This window comes from Gavialis gangeticus, unplaced genomic scaffold, assembly GCF_001723915.1.
Source record: "Gavialis gangeticus isolate Ggan-Ray unplaced genomic scaffold, GavGan_comp1, whole genome shotgun sequence".
NCBI classification, from domain to species: domain Eukaryota; kingdom Metazoa; phylum Chordata; order Crocodylia; family Gavialidae; genus Gavialis; species Gavialis gangeticus.
Window position 1 is genome coordinate 17,399,531 of NW_017729027.1, and position 17,556 is coordinate 17,417,086.

The 17,556-nt window shown below is 37.2% G+C and overlaps 1 protein-coding gene across 1 annotated transcript in view; it reads right to left on the reverse strand.

Annotated features, from left to right (window-relative positions):
- The window catches only part of KCNQ5 (potassium voltage-gated channel subfamily Q member 5), an 849,165-nt gene that overhangs the window by 92,523 nt on the left and 739,086 nt on the right, over nt 1–17,556 (reverse strand). Inside the window, exons 6-9 of the mRNA XM_019520474.1 lie at nt 13,617–13,727; nt 11,574–11,669; nt 7,030–7,124; nt 4,939–4,965 (exon numbers count right to left, since the gene is read on the reverse strand). Coding sequence (XP_019376019.1) covers nt 4,939–4,965; nt 7,030–7,124; nt 11,574–11,669; nt 13,617–13,727 — 329 coding nt within the window. The remainder of the gene's footprint in view (nt 1–4,938; nt 4,966–7,029; nt 7,125–11,573; nt 11,670–13,616; nt 13,728–17,556) is intronic.

The following is a 17,556-nucleotide window of genomic DNA, read 5'->3' on the forward strand; positions in this document are numbered from 1 at the left end:
TCTTTTCTCCCATCTCTTTGTAATATATCATGACTGAAGTGCCTTTAATGAAGCTACCCCATTGATGTATATTATAACATGACATCATAAAACTGGACAGGATAGATTATGATCTGCATGGTACTGTGAGATGTCAGGTTCTAGGCTCTGTAACCTCCCTTCAAGGGTTCTTGAAAATCCAATATAAATGTTGTTAAAAAGGTAAAAGCCTTAAGACACTAATTCAGAGAAGCTCAAGTAAACTTCTAAATGCACATTTTCCTTAATCAGAGGCATGCAACGAGAATATGAATGAGTCATATTGACCTCCCCCCTCCATCTGTATATATCATTCTCTTTAGGAGATGTTTTTGTTTTTGTTTTTCTTTTTAATCTTATAAGCTTAATATTTTAGTCCTCTCATTTACATATTTTTTTCCTCATTGTCTTTGCTAGTGGCAATCTCTTTGGACCTACTGTGACATTTTCTGGCCTGTTGCAGTGTCCGGTGTTTTTTCACAGAGATAGTGCTAGAGCTTTTAAATCTTTATATGAGTGGGGATAGGTTACATCTGGAATCTTTAGGAAAAAAGAAAATGACCCCTCTCTGCTTTTTGTCCTCTGAAGGCATCAGTTGTGTAAAGTATCATCACTCACTTCTCTTGTCCACATATGCATGAACCATTCACTTCCCCTGATAGTAAAGGGTTTTGTTTTCCTCTTTCTAAAGTGTCTATTTCTGTCATTTGCTTATGAACAAACTAATGGTTAGAGACACTAGAGGTCACTGTAGCTTCATTTGCTAAGGTAGCAAGTAGCATTTCCTGCTGGACCAAATTACTTTAGGACTGGTGTACACAAACAGAAGGGTATCCACAACTTCTACTGAAATCAAGATAAATTGCACAAATGCAACTGACAATCTAGCCCTAGAAGTTAGAACTTTAAGGCTTCTCCACCAGTCTAATGCTAGGAGCATGAACCCAAGAATAAGGATGTCATACCTCATGCTTTTAATGAGTTTAAGCAAGACTCACAGGGATGTGATTTTGTTTTACACGTCAATGTAGACTTGCAGGGAAAAAAATTGAGATTAACCTTTTTGTGTACAGTTTAAGAAATAGTGTATTATATCAAAATAGTTTCTAGACTGGTAGAACCTATTTTCTGCTCACTTTATATTTTCAGCACAGTTTTAGAGACTTTTGAAGTGATTAAAATATACTTGCAAGAGTTGGAGCAAGTTTTTGGCATAACACGGGGGTTGTTCCCCAGGGATCCAAAGGCAGAATTACCATTTTTGGTAAGAGACAAAAAGGTCAATGGAGTCCAGCTGAAGAAGGCCATTGTTCTAGCATGCAGTCCTCTGTATTAGGGTCTAATGGACTGATTCAGGCAGGCTCCACAAGCTGTGTCCAAGGGGATTCATAAGTCTGAGTTACTGAAGTGGCCTAACATTTGATAGTATTCCCCACTAATTAACAACTATTTGACATTAGAACACGACTACTACTGTTGCAATAATCCTCTTGAACTTAGAGAAATGCAGCTACTCAAATAATCAAAAATTACTTCAGCTCTTTATAGGATCAAGCATTCCAAAAGTTTAAGTCTCAGGCAGAAAGGGGCAAATAGGCTTCAGCCAGCCAACGCGTGCTGCACAGTGCAGTTATTCAATTGCATGGATTTGGAGGGGGGTGTTATAGAAAACTATAGTGCACAACACCTTATTCCCATTGTACTAATATATCATTGCAGGCAACAAGCAACAAGGAGAAGTACAAGCACTTTAAAAAAAAAAAATCAAGAAAGGTTCCTAGGAGAAGTATAAAAACTGTGAAGCACTACGAAGGGGAAGTAAATAGATCATGCACCTGATGTTAGTTGGCATTCTCAAATATCATGTGAATAGACAGGATGCTGGATACCTATGTTTCCGAGAGGTGTACATCCTGAAGAGCTTCTGTTTATTACTACAAAGCTTACTAGGAGTGAGGGGAAATAGAGGATCATATTACTAATTATTCTACTACTTGGAAAGGGGTTACGTTTTCCATACAAGCCAAGTTAAGTTCCAGATCACTGGCAATTCTTTTTTTTTCACAATGGCACATGCAAAAAACAAACAAACAAACAAACAAATAAATAAATACGGAAATAGTTAAATTTAATCTTCTCTGAGGAACAACTACTATACAATATTTGTATACAATATATTGGAAAGAGTGATGTGGAACAGTGGATTATAATTCTTTTTCTCTCCCTGACCACCTGTGGAAGCAAAACTTCCATAGACTGCAATGAAGAGTTTTGCCAGAATAAGAAATGCAGTATGAGTCCCACTATTTACTACTTTTAATAAAAACTTACTGTAACCAGGTTCAATTCACTCCACTGTAGAAAGCCAGCACAAGACCTATGCACATCTAAGCTTCCATAAGCTTTCCATATAGGATACAAGTGAAGCTTACTTATGTTATGCACCACCTTGTACTGATCCTACACTAGACAATGAATTTAACCCTTGAGGCATAACTGTACAGTACTGTACAGAAATTGTACAGTATATGGAAATTCAGATTTTAAATTATCTAAAAGACTAAGTTACAGATTAATCTATGTTACAGCATTGATAATACAACAAAATGCCCTACCATTAAAGTTATAAATGATTAAACAAAACAGCACTTACATACAATATTTTGAATTAAAATATAACCTGTTGTGCTTCTATATTAAAATTAATATTAAAATACAGACCAAAATCTCAGTGGCATTATCCAAATACACCATGACATTTGAAAGGCTTTGGGTCTGAACAGAAGAAAATGAATGAAAAAATTTCTACAGTAAATCCAAAATTCTTTTTTTATTGGGAAAAACAGAAAAATTAAATTAAGTTTCAGCTAAACTAATAAACATTTTCTCATCTGCTTTAAAAAACCAGAGTAAAGAACAAGTGCATGTTCACAAAGCAATCTGATGCACTGCTAAGACAAATGCATTGTGTTTTAAAGAATGAAGAAAGAAGCAGCTTACTTAGTTCACATAGCATCACATGCAAGTTACTCAGCATTGCAATAAGAAGAAAAGTTTAGGACTAGAAGATAATTAACTCTAGAAAGTGCATTGCATATTTAATGCATAAGACCACATACACTACAAACAATTTTAACTGATGTAAACATACAGCAATATGACATCAGAAGGGCTATAAGCAACCACTGACAAAAATACAGTATTTCATAATAAAAAGGCACTGAGTGGTCTTCAGATTTATATGAAAGCCCAAGATTTCAGTTAAAAATTAAACATGATCAATAATCTTTAAAACTGTTCAGTTGTATTTTTTAATAAAGTATATGTTAGTCATCTTGACCCAGAAACACTGATATTTAATGTGCTAGATGAAAAGAATTGTTGAAAAGATTTTAATACTACTGCAAAAACTGCATACCCCTTACCATACAAAGAAGTAACAGTAAATATTGACTGACATTTTTAAAGGGGATTTGGCCAAGCATCTTCCATTAATAATGACAACAATTCTGTGAAAATTAATGACAGGTATGTAGTTAAATTTATACTTTGAAAACATGAAGCGTTATTGCTTATCATGGATTATTTCATGAAATCTTGATAGTCAATGACTTATTTTTGTAGCTTCTACTAACGGCAAATATTATTGTGTGTAAATGCTCAGATATTGAGGTGCAAATAACTGCCCTTTTCTTGTACAAACCATACATTTTGAGACGACAGTATGAAGATATAAGAATCACTGCCCTTTTTTCTTTGAAAAACTTGAAACCAGTTTTTGAATACGGTTGTGAAAGGAGAGGGAAGTATGAACAGCAATTGAACAGATTTTTATCACATTTTACAGTTTTGTGCAATGTAACATCACAGCAAATTGGGGCAGTGGTTCTTAATCCTTTTAACTGCCGGGTGCTCCTCCATAACTTATCTGAATTTAGCATCATCCCAGTTGAGAACTGCTATTGTACTGCTTCAGTTTACCTCAGTGGTTCTCAACTGGGGCACTGGAGCCAGGTGGAACTGCATTACCTGCCTTGTGTGGAGACAGATCAGGAAGCATTGGAGGCAGGAGTGGTGCTCCTCTTTGCATTAGGCTGCCTACATTAGGTTTAGCCTGTTTCTGGAGGCTGCTGGACTGACTGCTGCCACCACCTGGTAGGACAGCCTTGCATGGCCCTGTTTCCAGGAGGAGCACGTGGGGCTGAAATGGAAAGGGCTAAAGCAAGAGTAGGTGCTTTTGCCTGCATCAGACTTACCAAACCTTCAACTATTGATTAGGTTTATCAGATAAACTTAATGAAGGGAGGAACGCCTGCTCTTGCCGCAGCTGTTTTGTAATTTGGCTGCTCGAGGCACATGGGGCAGGTCCACCTGGTGGCAGTGGCAGAGGCACCTGTGCCACAGCACTCTTGAAAGGGTCTGATGGTACCCTAGTTGAGAACTACTGGTTTGGGGGATGGACAGAGTAACATGAGTAAGCCATGAGTAAGCTTAGGGGTGAACTTACAGTGTCAGTGACTGCAGTAACTGTCCATGTAGATGCTCTTATCTCTGGCTGCTACCATTCATACCCTAGCTTACCTTGCAGGAACTTGTTCCTGTGGTCATGAATGGACTCTAAACTTTGCAAGAACTCTGTGAAGAAGGCCTAACTCATTACTGGGAACTAACATTTAGCATAAATGCATCTTTTGGTTAAAACAATTAGTAATCCCCTACAACTGAGAAGATGCATGTTTCCACTCTGTTACCTTGCCAGTACAGGCCAAATAAAAGTTTGATTTCTGACAATATTTAATAAAGTTCACATACCATAAATTATTTTTCAACAATTTTAGCCTACTTTGAATCTACTGTACCTAAAGACATCAAATATTGTCTGATATTTTATGATATAAAGCAGATAAAAAAACTACAAACCTGCTTGAAGCTTCTCCTTGTTCTTTCCTTCAGGTGTCAAGAGATAGGAGGGAAAAAAAGATATTTGTTATGCAGATAGTAATCATATTATATATATATAGTATGTATATGTATGTGTATGGTATGTATGTAGAACACAGATAGTGTTAGATAAATGCTAAACTGTAAATGGATGTGTTAATTAAATTAATATGTAATACACACTTTACAATGCAAGCACAAAAACATTCAAGCAAACTCATCTCTACAGGACTTCTGAAAACATCTCAGTCATTTTAACACATGCACAACATGCGTAGTACATACCACTGCAGACTGAACTGGCAAAGCACTTACTTAGGCAAAATGCATTGCTGACATATATAACAGAAAGTTGTAGACTTTTATTAGACAAAGTCATCTGCGGTAATGAAACAGGTTTGATTTAATTAGGATTGGGATATCGCAGCAATAGATATATTTAAAATAATGCTTGGATGCATTGTTTTTTCTGGGCCACATCTTTAATTTCAACTCCTTTTGATGGGTTATAGCTTCATTATTTATAGAGCTTCATATTCATTCCTTTATGTAAATGTTGCTCTATATCTGAATATTTGTCTTAAACAATATTTCACATTTATTAAAATCAATATTTCTGGACTGTGTGATGCCTTTTTATCTAAAAGCTACTTTGAGTCTGAAGCATTTAGGATGAATACTTGTGGTAATGGATCACTTATGGCTTTGTTCTTGTCAACTCTGAAATCTGCAGAGCAGCTTTCTGGAGCCAGCTAATTTTTTTTGGCTAATATATCTGGCAGATGATTTCCTTTGAGCACATGTGCACTGGCCATAACAAAAATACCACCCTCACAGTTTTTATGCAAGACTGCTATCATAGCCTTTTCCAAACTGTACTTAATATCCTTCATTGCTAGATTCTTGCCCCACATTGAAGACCATTGGCCTACTGCCTTCTGTTAAATTTTTAAGAACAACTGAAAAATCATAGCTGGTGCTTTTCCAGTTAAACACTGCAAATTCTCACCTTTGTTGTGACATCAGCCTATTCTAAACTGGCCAAATTCTGAAATTAGAGTACAAGGTTGTCCTCCATTGATTATGTCTCTGTATATCTAAGGATATACATTTTACCAAAGAAAACTCTGCACTATACCTAAAATTATGATTATGATCTTTTTCCCTATAGGTCTACAGAAGTAGAATATCATGAAGTTCTCTGCAACATATGGAAGTCTCATATGGAAAGTCATGATGGCAACCTAGAACCATCCTACTGAGAAAAACAAAGAAGAGTCTCTGCATTAAATACATATTTGCTATGCTCATTTTGATTGATAATAAGGATAACAAAGTGACACTCAAACCTCTCCTCACAAATAAATTCAGATAATTTACTGTAGCTATACAAAGACACAATTTTCACAGTGGGATAAATAACTACTTGAACTTTCAGATGCTCTGGGATTCCCAAAAATTCTGTGACCCAAATCCTCAGCTGGTATAAGTTGGTAGAGCTCCACTGACTTTAGCTGGATAATAATACCCATTTAGATAAGGATCTGGCCCGGAACTCCTATTTTTGAGGTGGAAAGCAGCAGTTTTCTGCTTAGTTAATAAGTGCCTTTGGTGTGAACTGTGCTGAAAGGACTTTCTAAGGAAGCCAACATATCTGAACTGCCATAACTCTGTTATAAAAAATAACATAGATTTACCTACAGTAAATAAGAGGAATTAGAATGACTTGGAAATTGAGTCTGTGTTTACTAATATGCATTGATTATGACTAAAACTTAGCTGGTGTAGAGAATGGATACCTATAAATATGTATTAACCTTGATATATGATGTTTTAGAAGAAAGTGCTTCTAATGTTTTAGTTTGGTAATATCTCATAGACTAATGGAAATTGATTATATTTGTCACACTTTATAGAGAGCCTGATTTATACTGTTACGATTTGTTAGCTGAGACTCTGAAGAAAAGGATTTTGAGAGAGACAGAACAAGACAAACCAAACAGAAATACTAATTTTCTAAAAGCTTGAACAGACATCAAGTACAGCACCAGCTGCCATAATTGTACCTACTTTGTAGGGCTGCAGGTATGCAAGGCCTTCAAATGAGGCTTCCAGGTAGCAATGGAAACCGATTTCTCATCAGCCGCATAACTACGCCATACACACTACGTGCAGGATATATGATAAAAAAGAAAAACAAGGCAAGAGGGAGCAGGGGATGAAACAAAAATTGAAAAGCAGATTAGTAAACCAATACAAGTCATGGCTACTTTTTATCATTCATAGCACTGATACATGCCTGAGGGGTGGAAGAATACTTTCATAATATCGCCAGGTGGCTGTCAGGTTTGTTCGGCTGGCATCAGTAGAATAAAACCGCCAAGCAGCCTGGTATGAGGAAACAATAGAAAAGCACAAAGGAACCAACAATATGAAATGAACGTGCCACCACAATCATGTTGGAAAGTCTGGACTTTTGTTCAAACCAGGAGCATTACCTGTGGCTGGCTACCACATATGGCTACCACATATTGCTACCAGTCAAAATCTAGTGAAACCTACATTCTTTATCAAAACATAGTAAAATATGCATAAGAAGTTTTGGGGGAAATATCACAAAACAGTCAGAAGATGCAGAGCAGGCAATGTATTGATTTATTTGTGAAAGTCCTAGGGGGACACCCACATACAGCTGCATAATGAGATAAAGAAGATGTTATATTGTGTAAATGATAATGAAAACAAACAAAAGGATTTAGAATCCAGGTAAAATATTCTCCAGTAATGGAACATTATTGAACATTTAAAACTCTGAAACAAAGAGTTAGATTTATAACTCTCAGATCTATAACTGATAAAAATGGTGAGACAACGGTGAGCCAGGACCTCAGTTAGACTAAAGTGGTATAGCTGATCTGGAACTGCTTTAGCTATACCAACTAACACAAGCAAAGGAGCTCACCTGTAATGTTAAAAAGTTTCCCAGATTTCTTTCCCTTGTTTCTAATACTTATAGTCATGCTTTATTGTACTTTCATGAGCCAAGTCCTCTGCAAGTATAAAGCCACATAACTACACTGACTTCTTTCAGTGCCTTCTGCTTAAATATTATTAGCACCAACTGGAGTAAAAGAATAGAAATCTTGATTCTGATTCTCCTCTTCCCTGAACTTTATATAATGATTTATAGTTGTGTGAAGAAAATGCAAAGGAGGTATAAAATGCTACTATTCTCATTTGGTAGCATTTTGCACCCACTTTAACATGTGAAAATTGCTACTTCAAGGGCACGAGAGTGGAGAATCTGAATATGGCATTGTTCTATACTAATTTCATTGCCATCATGTTTTTAAAATTAGGGATTCTAAACTTAAAATAGATGTTATAGCTATTCAGCTGCAAACAGGTGCATTTTATGACTGCTGATCAATGTCTGAAAAAATAAAAATATTTAAAAAATATCTTTTTAGCATCTTTACCACCAACCTATTCATAGAGTCACAAAGCTTAAGGCAGTGGTTCTCAACCTGTTCAGATGCAAGATATCCCTTATTAAATTCAAGGCTTCTCTTAAAAATGGCAGCTTCTAGCTTTCACTGGGTTTTTGACTATGGACAATTGGTGAAGAAATTCTTAAGTTGCAAAAGACTCAGACCACAACAGGTCAGACTTTTTTTGACACTATGGGTTCTCCTCTTGGATTTCTCTTGTGAACCAAATGCTAAGATTGCATGACTCTCCCTCTGCCTGAAGGGTACCGAAAAGTTTGCAAAGAAAATTTTCCCAACTATTTAGTTGGTCTATTAAAAGATACCAGATTTACCTGAAGAACCTTGTTTGCCTATGTCCTTAGATCAACATGGCTACAACGAACCCCCCTCAAAGATCGCATGACAGTCTTAAAAGACTCGCATGCCACGTAGGTTGAGAATCACTGGTTTAAGGCTAGAGACAGATAGTTAGCCATGTTAGTATGAAGTGAGGCAGAAGGCAGAGCAAGGTGACAGCTTACAGACTCTGAACCAGATTCTGAATCTTGCCTGCTATAAGTGTTTCAGGTTAGAAAGGACAGTTAGATCCTCAAGTATGGAATCCTGTGTACTGCAGGCTATTTAGGTCACTCACACATGCAGGGAGACTGCTCCGACATGGTGTAAGTCCAGCATATTGGAGGAGACTCGATTAATTGAGTCTGCTGGAGTGCAGAAATTAACATGCTCCAGCAGCCCCCAGGATTGTGTACCAGCGTCTCTGTGCTGAAAAATGGCAGCAGGGCACTTCAAACTAAAGCTTGTCGAATGAGCTTTAGTTCAAAGTGCCCCACCACCATTTTTTCAGTGCGGGGATGCTGATACATGTGACACTCAGGTGCTTTTAATTAGTGCAGCTTGCTAATTAAAGCATTCCACCTCTTCCCCCCACTGCCCAGAGCACCTCTATAAATGTCACTTTCCTAACCCTCAGCTGAGCCCAGTAAGTCATGTCTGGCAAATTAGATAAGCAAGCAGGCTTGATATAAAGACTCAGAGAATAAAAAGAATTACCGCTTCCCTTTACAGTTTGTGCCAGTGGTAAATTAACATAATTTTTTTTTTTTCAAATCTGCCTAATTTTTCATTTGAATTTCCCTGGTTTCACTTTCTAGCCACTTATCCTTGCTATGGCCTTCTCTGCCAGATTACAGCCCTTTACTTTTCACTGTCTTTTCCTTGCAAAGCTACCTATGAAAGGTGATGACTATCTGAACAAGTTAGTCTTCAAGGTTCTACTCTGCCCTGCCTTTTACTTAGACACTGTACTCATTTACACATCTAATTTTTTCAATAAGCTAAACCAACATAACTCTACAGTATAGACTGCGTGAACTAATTTACCTGTGCGGAGCTCTTTTTTGCCATGGCAAGACTACTCTGAGTACTAATTGCAGTTTCTTATTCTACACTGCTGTCTGCAGTATACATTTATCCCGCATCTCTAGCTTGAAGGACTTCTCTACTCCTGTACTTTCTTCAGTTCTTCAACACACTGTTTTAACATATGAACACTAGAAAAATATGCAGTATTCCAACATCAGCCTTAGCAAAGCCACTCTCTCCCATTAACTACTCTCTTGGTCATGCATCCAAGGACAGAATTAGCCTTTGTTTCCATTAAAATGATTCTAGGATTTTAATTGGGTGGCTTGTTCACTATGAACTCCCCCAATCCTTTTTAAAATTACTAATTTCCAGGGTGCAGTACCTCTCTTCTGTAGACATTGTCTGGGATTGTTCCTCAGTGTATAACTTTGCATTTGGCTATATTGAAAGTCATTTTGTTTCAATGCTTCCAGTATGACAAGTGACACAGGCCACTCTATAGGACTTCTGTGTCCTCCTCATTATTTACCGTCTCACCAATCTTTGCATCATCTTCAAATTTTATCAACTATTTAACACCTATTTTATGCTAATTTTACATCTATTTCTAGATCAATAATGGAAAAGTTGAACGACATCAGGCCTACTGTAGAACAGTAGTAGAAATACCTGCATTCAGTAATGAATTCCCATTAGCAATATATTCTAAGATGAGTTAACTAGTCTGAAGCCACTTAGCCTGTATAATATTAATATTTTAATCAGAATGCCATGCAGTACTGTGTCAAACTTCATACAAAGTCAATATATTATGCCTACACAATTACCTATACCAACCCAACTTGTAATCTTATCAAAGAATGAAAATCAGACATCAGAAACACTCTTGTATAGTTTAACTTGTCCTATGGTAGGTATAAGAGGAATTACAAAATGTTAATAATGTAAACTAAAAATATACTAACAATTTTCTTAACTACTTGAATATTTCAGAGTCATCTCTGTCATCTACCTTGAGTTCACTGTGGAACAACAGCATATAACTGCTTCTCTGTTTCCACTTCACTTCAGGTGCATTTCAGTCTAAGGAATCCAATACAATAAATAGATGGGAAACTGATTAAATACCTTTTTCATACACTAAAAGCTGGACAAGATATCCTTCAACAAGGAAAAATCACCTATGATTGCAAGTTAAGAAAATTCTACAAAATTGAGGTTTTAGGCAGTAAATACTATGCTAAATCTATTCATGAGCTTTTTATATCTTCTGCAGCATTGATCTGCACTATCTTGTTGATACTGTAGCTGAAAGGGTGCTCATCATTTCAGACCTTGAGCAATTAGTGTCCACATTTTTAGTGTTTGAATGAGGTAATATTGATTGTAGTTCTCTGGACAGACAATGTCAGTCTAAGAAAATGTACATTGGGGCGCTATTAGCCTCTTAGTAGTGAAAAATAATTGAACGTGGGCAAGAGCTAGATGCTTTCTCTCATTGCTGTTATTTAGTGATCTATTTTCTCTTCCAAATAATTTTACTACAAACTTAGTTATACAAGGTGTGCAATCTGCATGAAATACAGATTATAAAATTACACAAATGCATGGCATTTACTGAACACAGTGTGCCTGAGGACACTATTCAACCTGTAAACAGTATTTCTGCAGGCGTTTCATAATATCATTCATAGCATTACCCAATAAACACTCTGAAAGTCAGGTACAGTTATTTCTCACAATTTTGATATTTACCTGAATTAAACTGGCAGCTGGATTCCTTCTTTTCTCAAAATGCTTTTGACGATGCTGTTCCTGTACTTTTAATGCAAACCCTGAGCCAAGAATGCCCTAGAGTATAATACAACAGCTTTTATCATTAAACAGGTAATTAAAAAATAGTTTTAGCATGTCAGCTTCAAAGTTTGTGTGAGATTGGTACAAAGCTCCAGCATTTGTAAGTGGGCATTGTTTTGTGTGATTAGTTTCAAACAACATGTTTACAATGACATTAGAAGGTTAACCTAAAGATAGGAAATGCCCATTTGATGGAAGCCAGGAGCGTTCCTGCTTAAGAGATGTTATCTGCAGTGTTATGAACTGCCCATCTAAACCATTATTTGGTTTGGGCTACAATATCCCACTGAGATTTTAAACCCGTTATCTATGTAGGTAACCAAGTAATCAGGTGTATAATTCAAATGAGCACTCAGACAAACTTAACCAGAAATGATGATATGACTACTGGCCCAAGCTTCCAAACCTGTAGTTGTTGTGCTGATCTAAATTTATAAAATTAAAAAACGTGGTATAATTATCCAGTATAAAACAAGTGCTTTCATTTTAAATTAATCTGTAACATTTCTTCCACATGGCCTGAAAAGAGTTTATAATGAAATCTTCACCTCTTCTGGCTTTTAACAGAAGGGCCCTGTAGAATAGGCTAAGAATATTCAGACTTCAGCTGAACAGGCCAGAAGGTTGCTCCCTCAGCTCTAGCAAAATGTTTATTCTGGTGAATACTTTTGCATGATAAGGCCAAATGATTCCCCTTGGCTCTTATGCTGAAGGAAAAAAAATGAAAATCCAGGAAAGGCCCACATATTTTAACATATTTTGCAGCAGCACAAAACTCAGCACAAAAGCTGCTCAAGAAAAAAAATGGACACAAGGATCTAACATAAGGAATAACATTTCTGAGATTTAAAATATTTCCAAGTTAATTATTTTTCACATACCATTAGGAAAGTCTATCATCTTACTCATTGCTAGGACTACATTTTCTGTAATGGCTAATTGTGTAAGATATAGGTTCAAATTCAACAGTTGCTGTTAAAATGTCAATAGATATTATAATATAGTGCTTGAGATACTGCATTATTCCTCTGCTCCTTAAATAGGAAATAACTGTGGTTCTGCCAATCTTGGATTCTACAGTATTGCTGATACATAATTTCCCTAAAATCCTGTTTAATATTTGTAAATCGCTATATGCTCTTATTTCTTATCAGGCAATAATAGAAAGCAAAAGTTGTAGTGTTGCATTTGAGTGAATGAACTTTTGCCTGATTTAATGCATTCTGTCACAGTCAATTGACATATTCAACACTGCTATGGTACCCACTATTAAAGTCCCACCTCTTCCAATAGCAATTAATTTGAAAAAATAGATCAACTCAATAATTTCAACACCCTGGAAGAAACATGGTGCTTGTATGTGAGTCACAATTCACAGCAGAGGAAAGGAATTTCAGCCTTTCACAATGCAGCAGTAACTAATCCTGGAATATTTTCCATATTTGATCTTGCCAAAAAACCTCAAACAAAAAAATCCACAACAAAGCATTTCAGTGAATTCCACTTGTGCCATATCATACTATTAACTTTGACAAAGAATCATTTAAACCAGTGGGGAAGTCTGCTTTAAAACTGACAGCACGACTCTGTTTTTCACTGAACAATGTACTGTTTAAACTCTGTGGTTACATTATAGATGGCCATATCTGAAGTACTAGCTTACAAGTGAGTAACAGTACAGTTTTAGAAACACTGAAGTCATAATAACACTGTTCCAGGCTGCTAACATCACAGGAAAAGGGGTTTTATATAGATGATCCAACTGGATGATCAGATTTCCTTACTCAAAGACAAGGCACTCCAGAAAAGTGTTAACATTACTTAGTGAGCTTTATATAGTCAAATGATGACCCTTTATGACGGAAACTTCCTGCAGCTTATATTACGGCAGCCTTAGGAGCTGCTGAAGTTTCTACAGCCTTTTTTTGTAAAGATACTCACAGCAGGTAGTGCAAAGAAAGAAATGCCTAGTAGAGCAAACCCTGCAGAAAGCAGCCTTCCAAGCCAAGTAAGAGGAGTTTTGTCTCCATAACCAATTGTTGTCAATGTGATCTAAAAAGAAATGAATAAATACCATGGGTAACTAAACAGAAGTACCTGTGAGAAAAGCTAATGATCAGACCCAGAATGCAAAAGAACTTTCCCTTTAAATAATCATTCCCCAAGAAGTATGAAATTCCAAGCACATTTTCTCTTTTGTATAATACAAGTTTCTATTTTCGAACACATATGCAAAGAACATTACTTAAATAAGTAGATATGAATAACTTTGTAGCTATGAAGATTTCTACCACATAAGGTTTGAGTAAAACTGAAGTTAGCAGTGGATCTGAAATCCTAAGCAAGTGAGTGGAAACTGAGTGAATCATGAAGAAGATACAGTTATTTTTAGCTTATAAAAGTTGTTTGATTTAATGTTAACACATTAAATGGTACACAGCGCACAAACCAACAGTAAATTCTCACAACCAAGTATGCAAATGTAAAAAATACAAGGCAAAGAGCAAACAATCCTGTGATCAAAAGCAAGTATAAATTCTTACATAAAAAATGTCAAAGGAAATGCATAAGGAAGCTACATTTCCTATAAACCCATTTGTACAATAGGGCTGTGTCAACTGTTGTAGCATAAAAAATTCCGGGCACATAGGGTGTAGACATGTAGTGAAAATATGCAATGAGGCTAGTTGGGTAAAATAACACCTTGAGAGAAATATAGCAATTCAAGAGTAGTGGCTGGCTACAGCTTTCCTGACTGCAAAAGTTGCATAAAGAAAGGTCATAATTTACCTAAATCTGGCCTGCATTATGGCTTCCTGTAACTCAGCCCAAAGCAAAGTGTAAAAAGCCATAGCATTCAGGATTGAAGTGAGATATCCTCCTTATATTAACAAAAGAATTAGCACAAGTTTTTAGCCACAGTCATTCACAAGGATAATGTAAGTCAAGAAGGATATGATAGTATTAGAGTGATGCTGTAGCTGTGGTGATCCAGGAATTATATGAAAAGCAATAAAAATACATTCATCTTTTATTCGAGCAACTGTACAGTTGGGATAAAGTTAGACAAGCTTTCAAACATTTTGCAGTTTCTCTAACATTATCCCAAATCTGCAGCTGTCCAATAAAGGATATCACTGCAAAAAAATCCTTGTCTCTCATTCAGAAGAATGGCATTTGTGAAACATTATTTGCAACTCCTTCACCTGGAAAGGGTAATCAAAGACAAGGTATACAAGGTATCAAAAGAGCTATCTTGTGAAGGCAGGAGTCACTCCTGTGTAGAACAAATACAGACCATTGCAGTGTTTGATACATGTGAAAAGTATCTGCCACTAGAAAGCAGCTGCCATCACCATTCACTGAACTCATGCCACATTTGAATACGGTATGTATCCCAGATGTTGCTCCACTGTCTAATGTAGTTTATTAACATGTCCTGAAGGTAGAACAACCCACAAGATTGTAGTATTTTGGCTATGGAGTGCGAGTAACAGACTTGCACTGTGAAGTGCACAATGAAAAATGCATTGTTTAGTATCAGTAACCAGAGATAAGTCATAGAAATCACATAAACAACCAACATTACATATGTTGGGGGAAATTCACCCCTAGTGAGGAATGCCTTGTGCCAACCTTCCACATAATCTGAATCCGGAAAAGGGCCTGTGGGGGTCTCCACCATGCCAACAAAATGGCTTTGCTGGCATGGAAACTCACTTTGGAGCTATGGAACAGACCAGAGGAAGGGCCACAGATACGAACTTGAGAATCTCAAGAGACACTAGTACCCAAGGGTACCAGCACCAAGGTTTCTAGTTGTCAAATTCCAGTCCATGGACAGAGAAAAACAGATGGAAAAGTGGCATGAGGGGAGCTGTGTGACAGCTCTTCATCCTGGCATAGGTTTGGTAAGAGGATTTCACTTTCCTGCACTTCTATATATAGTCTGAATAGTCAAGATTTTTGTAGGTGGAATTAATTTTACTCTATGATAAAAATTAATTATGCATACAGTGGGTTATATTAACTCCAAACACAACAACTTAATGTCTCACATCCAGAAGAAAGCAAACTGAACTTTAGAGGATAAAGATGGACAACAAGAGGCTAGATGCCAGGGATTCCAGAGCCTGCTATTAGTGGAAACCTTGGACAAAGGGAATCTATTTTACATAATGTTCCAAATGTGGACAAAATCAGGCTTAAACATTTTTCTGGCAGAAGTGAATTCACAAGGAAAACGTCTATGTCAGACAACATCCTGTCTCAAGCCCCATCAGACTTCACTCTTCACCCATTAAATATACTATTTAATGCATGGGTCATCACTGGGCAAAGGGAGAAAGGTAGCTTTTGAGGTAATTGGATGTTAGCTAGTAAGGTCTTTGTAGACAGTAAGCGGTGCATTAAATTGCTCCCATCACTGAGGACAGAGCATGGATGGCTCTGTCCTCCATGGATGGAAGGCCAGACTTGCTATAAGGGAGGCAGTCACACATTGTGAAGTTGTAGAGCAAATTGTGCCACTCGGGGCAAAATAACCCTGCCTGGCTCCTCCCGGATCTGTGGCCAGGGCCAGCACCTGTGCTGTTCCCAGCAGTACAAAAACCTGCCCTGGCCAGCAGTTCAGGGTTACTTGACCCCAGGAGCTTCATTGTTTCATTTTAATCATGGAAAAAAATCTATATAATAGTGGTATTTGATTTTAATCACAGAAAAAATTTGCATTACTTTTTTAAATCCAAAAATTGGGGATTTTTAAAAATCAGAGATAACCAAGATCCCTGGTTATTAGCAGTATTTTTTGCCCGGTACCTGTCACTGATAAGCAGGTTGTATCCACATTGCAATTGCTGGTGTCAATGTACTATGCGCAACCATGCCCAAATTAGTTTTAATCTAGCTAGTTCAGGTAGCAGACAGTGAATATCCTTGTGTCCCAGTGAACCCTGGGGGACAAATAAGGCTTATATAGCCTACCATGAAGACCCTGCTGCCAGATCATCAATGCTATTCGTTACCAAGCTACCTAGAATGAAACAAAAGTCCTGTTGCCTAAGAAAAGGTGTTCTGGTCAGCTACTAACTCCAAAAAACATGTATGTATTGATCACGAATACTATTTCACTTCTTTTAAAGGAGACTCTCAGAACAGACAGCACTACAATAAAAGACAGTGGATTAGACATATTTTTGTATATCATTGAGAGTAACATCCTACAACCTAGGCCACAGAATTTCATCCAGATTTTTCTGTATTTCATTCTATAACTTGTATTTGACTAAAGTAAATTTTCTAGAAAGACATCCAGTCTTGATTTAAAGACTTCATAAGACAGAAGACGAACTATTTAGGCAGTTGTTAATTGCCATCACTTTTAAAAATGTATACTTCATTTTTTACTTGAACTTCCAGCTATTGGGTCTTGACATGTCTTTCTCTATTAGGTTCAAGAACTCTTTGGTACCTAGTATTCTCTCCCAGTGAGCCTATTTGTACACAGTAATAAAGCTATCTATTGATTTTCTTTTGATTAACTAAACAAATTAATCTCTTCAGGAGTTAAAAAGGCTTTTTGTCCCACCCTCAAATGATGCTTTGTGGTACTCTTCTCTATCCTTTCCACTTTGGAAAGAAACTCTCCTCGGGAGGGTGGAGACATCAGGGAAATGAGCAGGGGGCTGGAGACAGCCACAGAAGCATTCCCCTGCTGTCCCCTGCTCTCTGGATGCTGGAGACAAACAGGGGAAGAAGCAGGAGGCTGAAGGCAGCAGGGGAATGCCGCTGGGGCTCTGGGTGGCAGAGGGACCCCAAGGATGGCAGGACCTGGCTGGGCAGGGTCTGGGGGGCTGGCGGGGGGCTGGGCAGGGATGGGAGG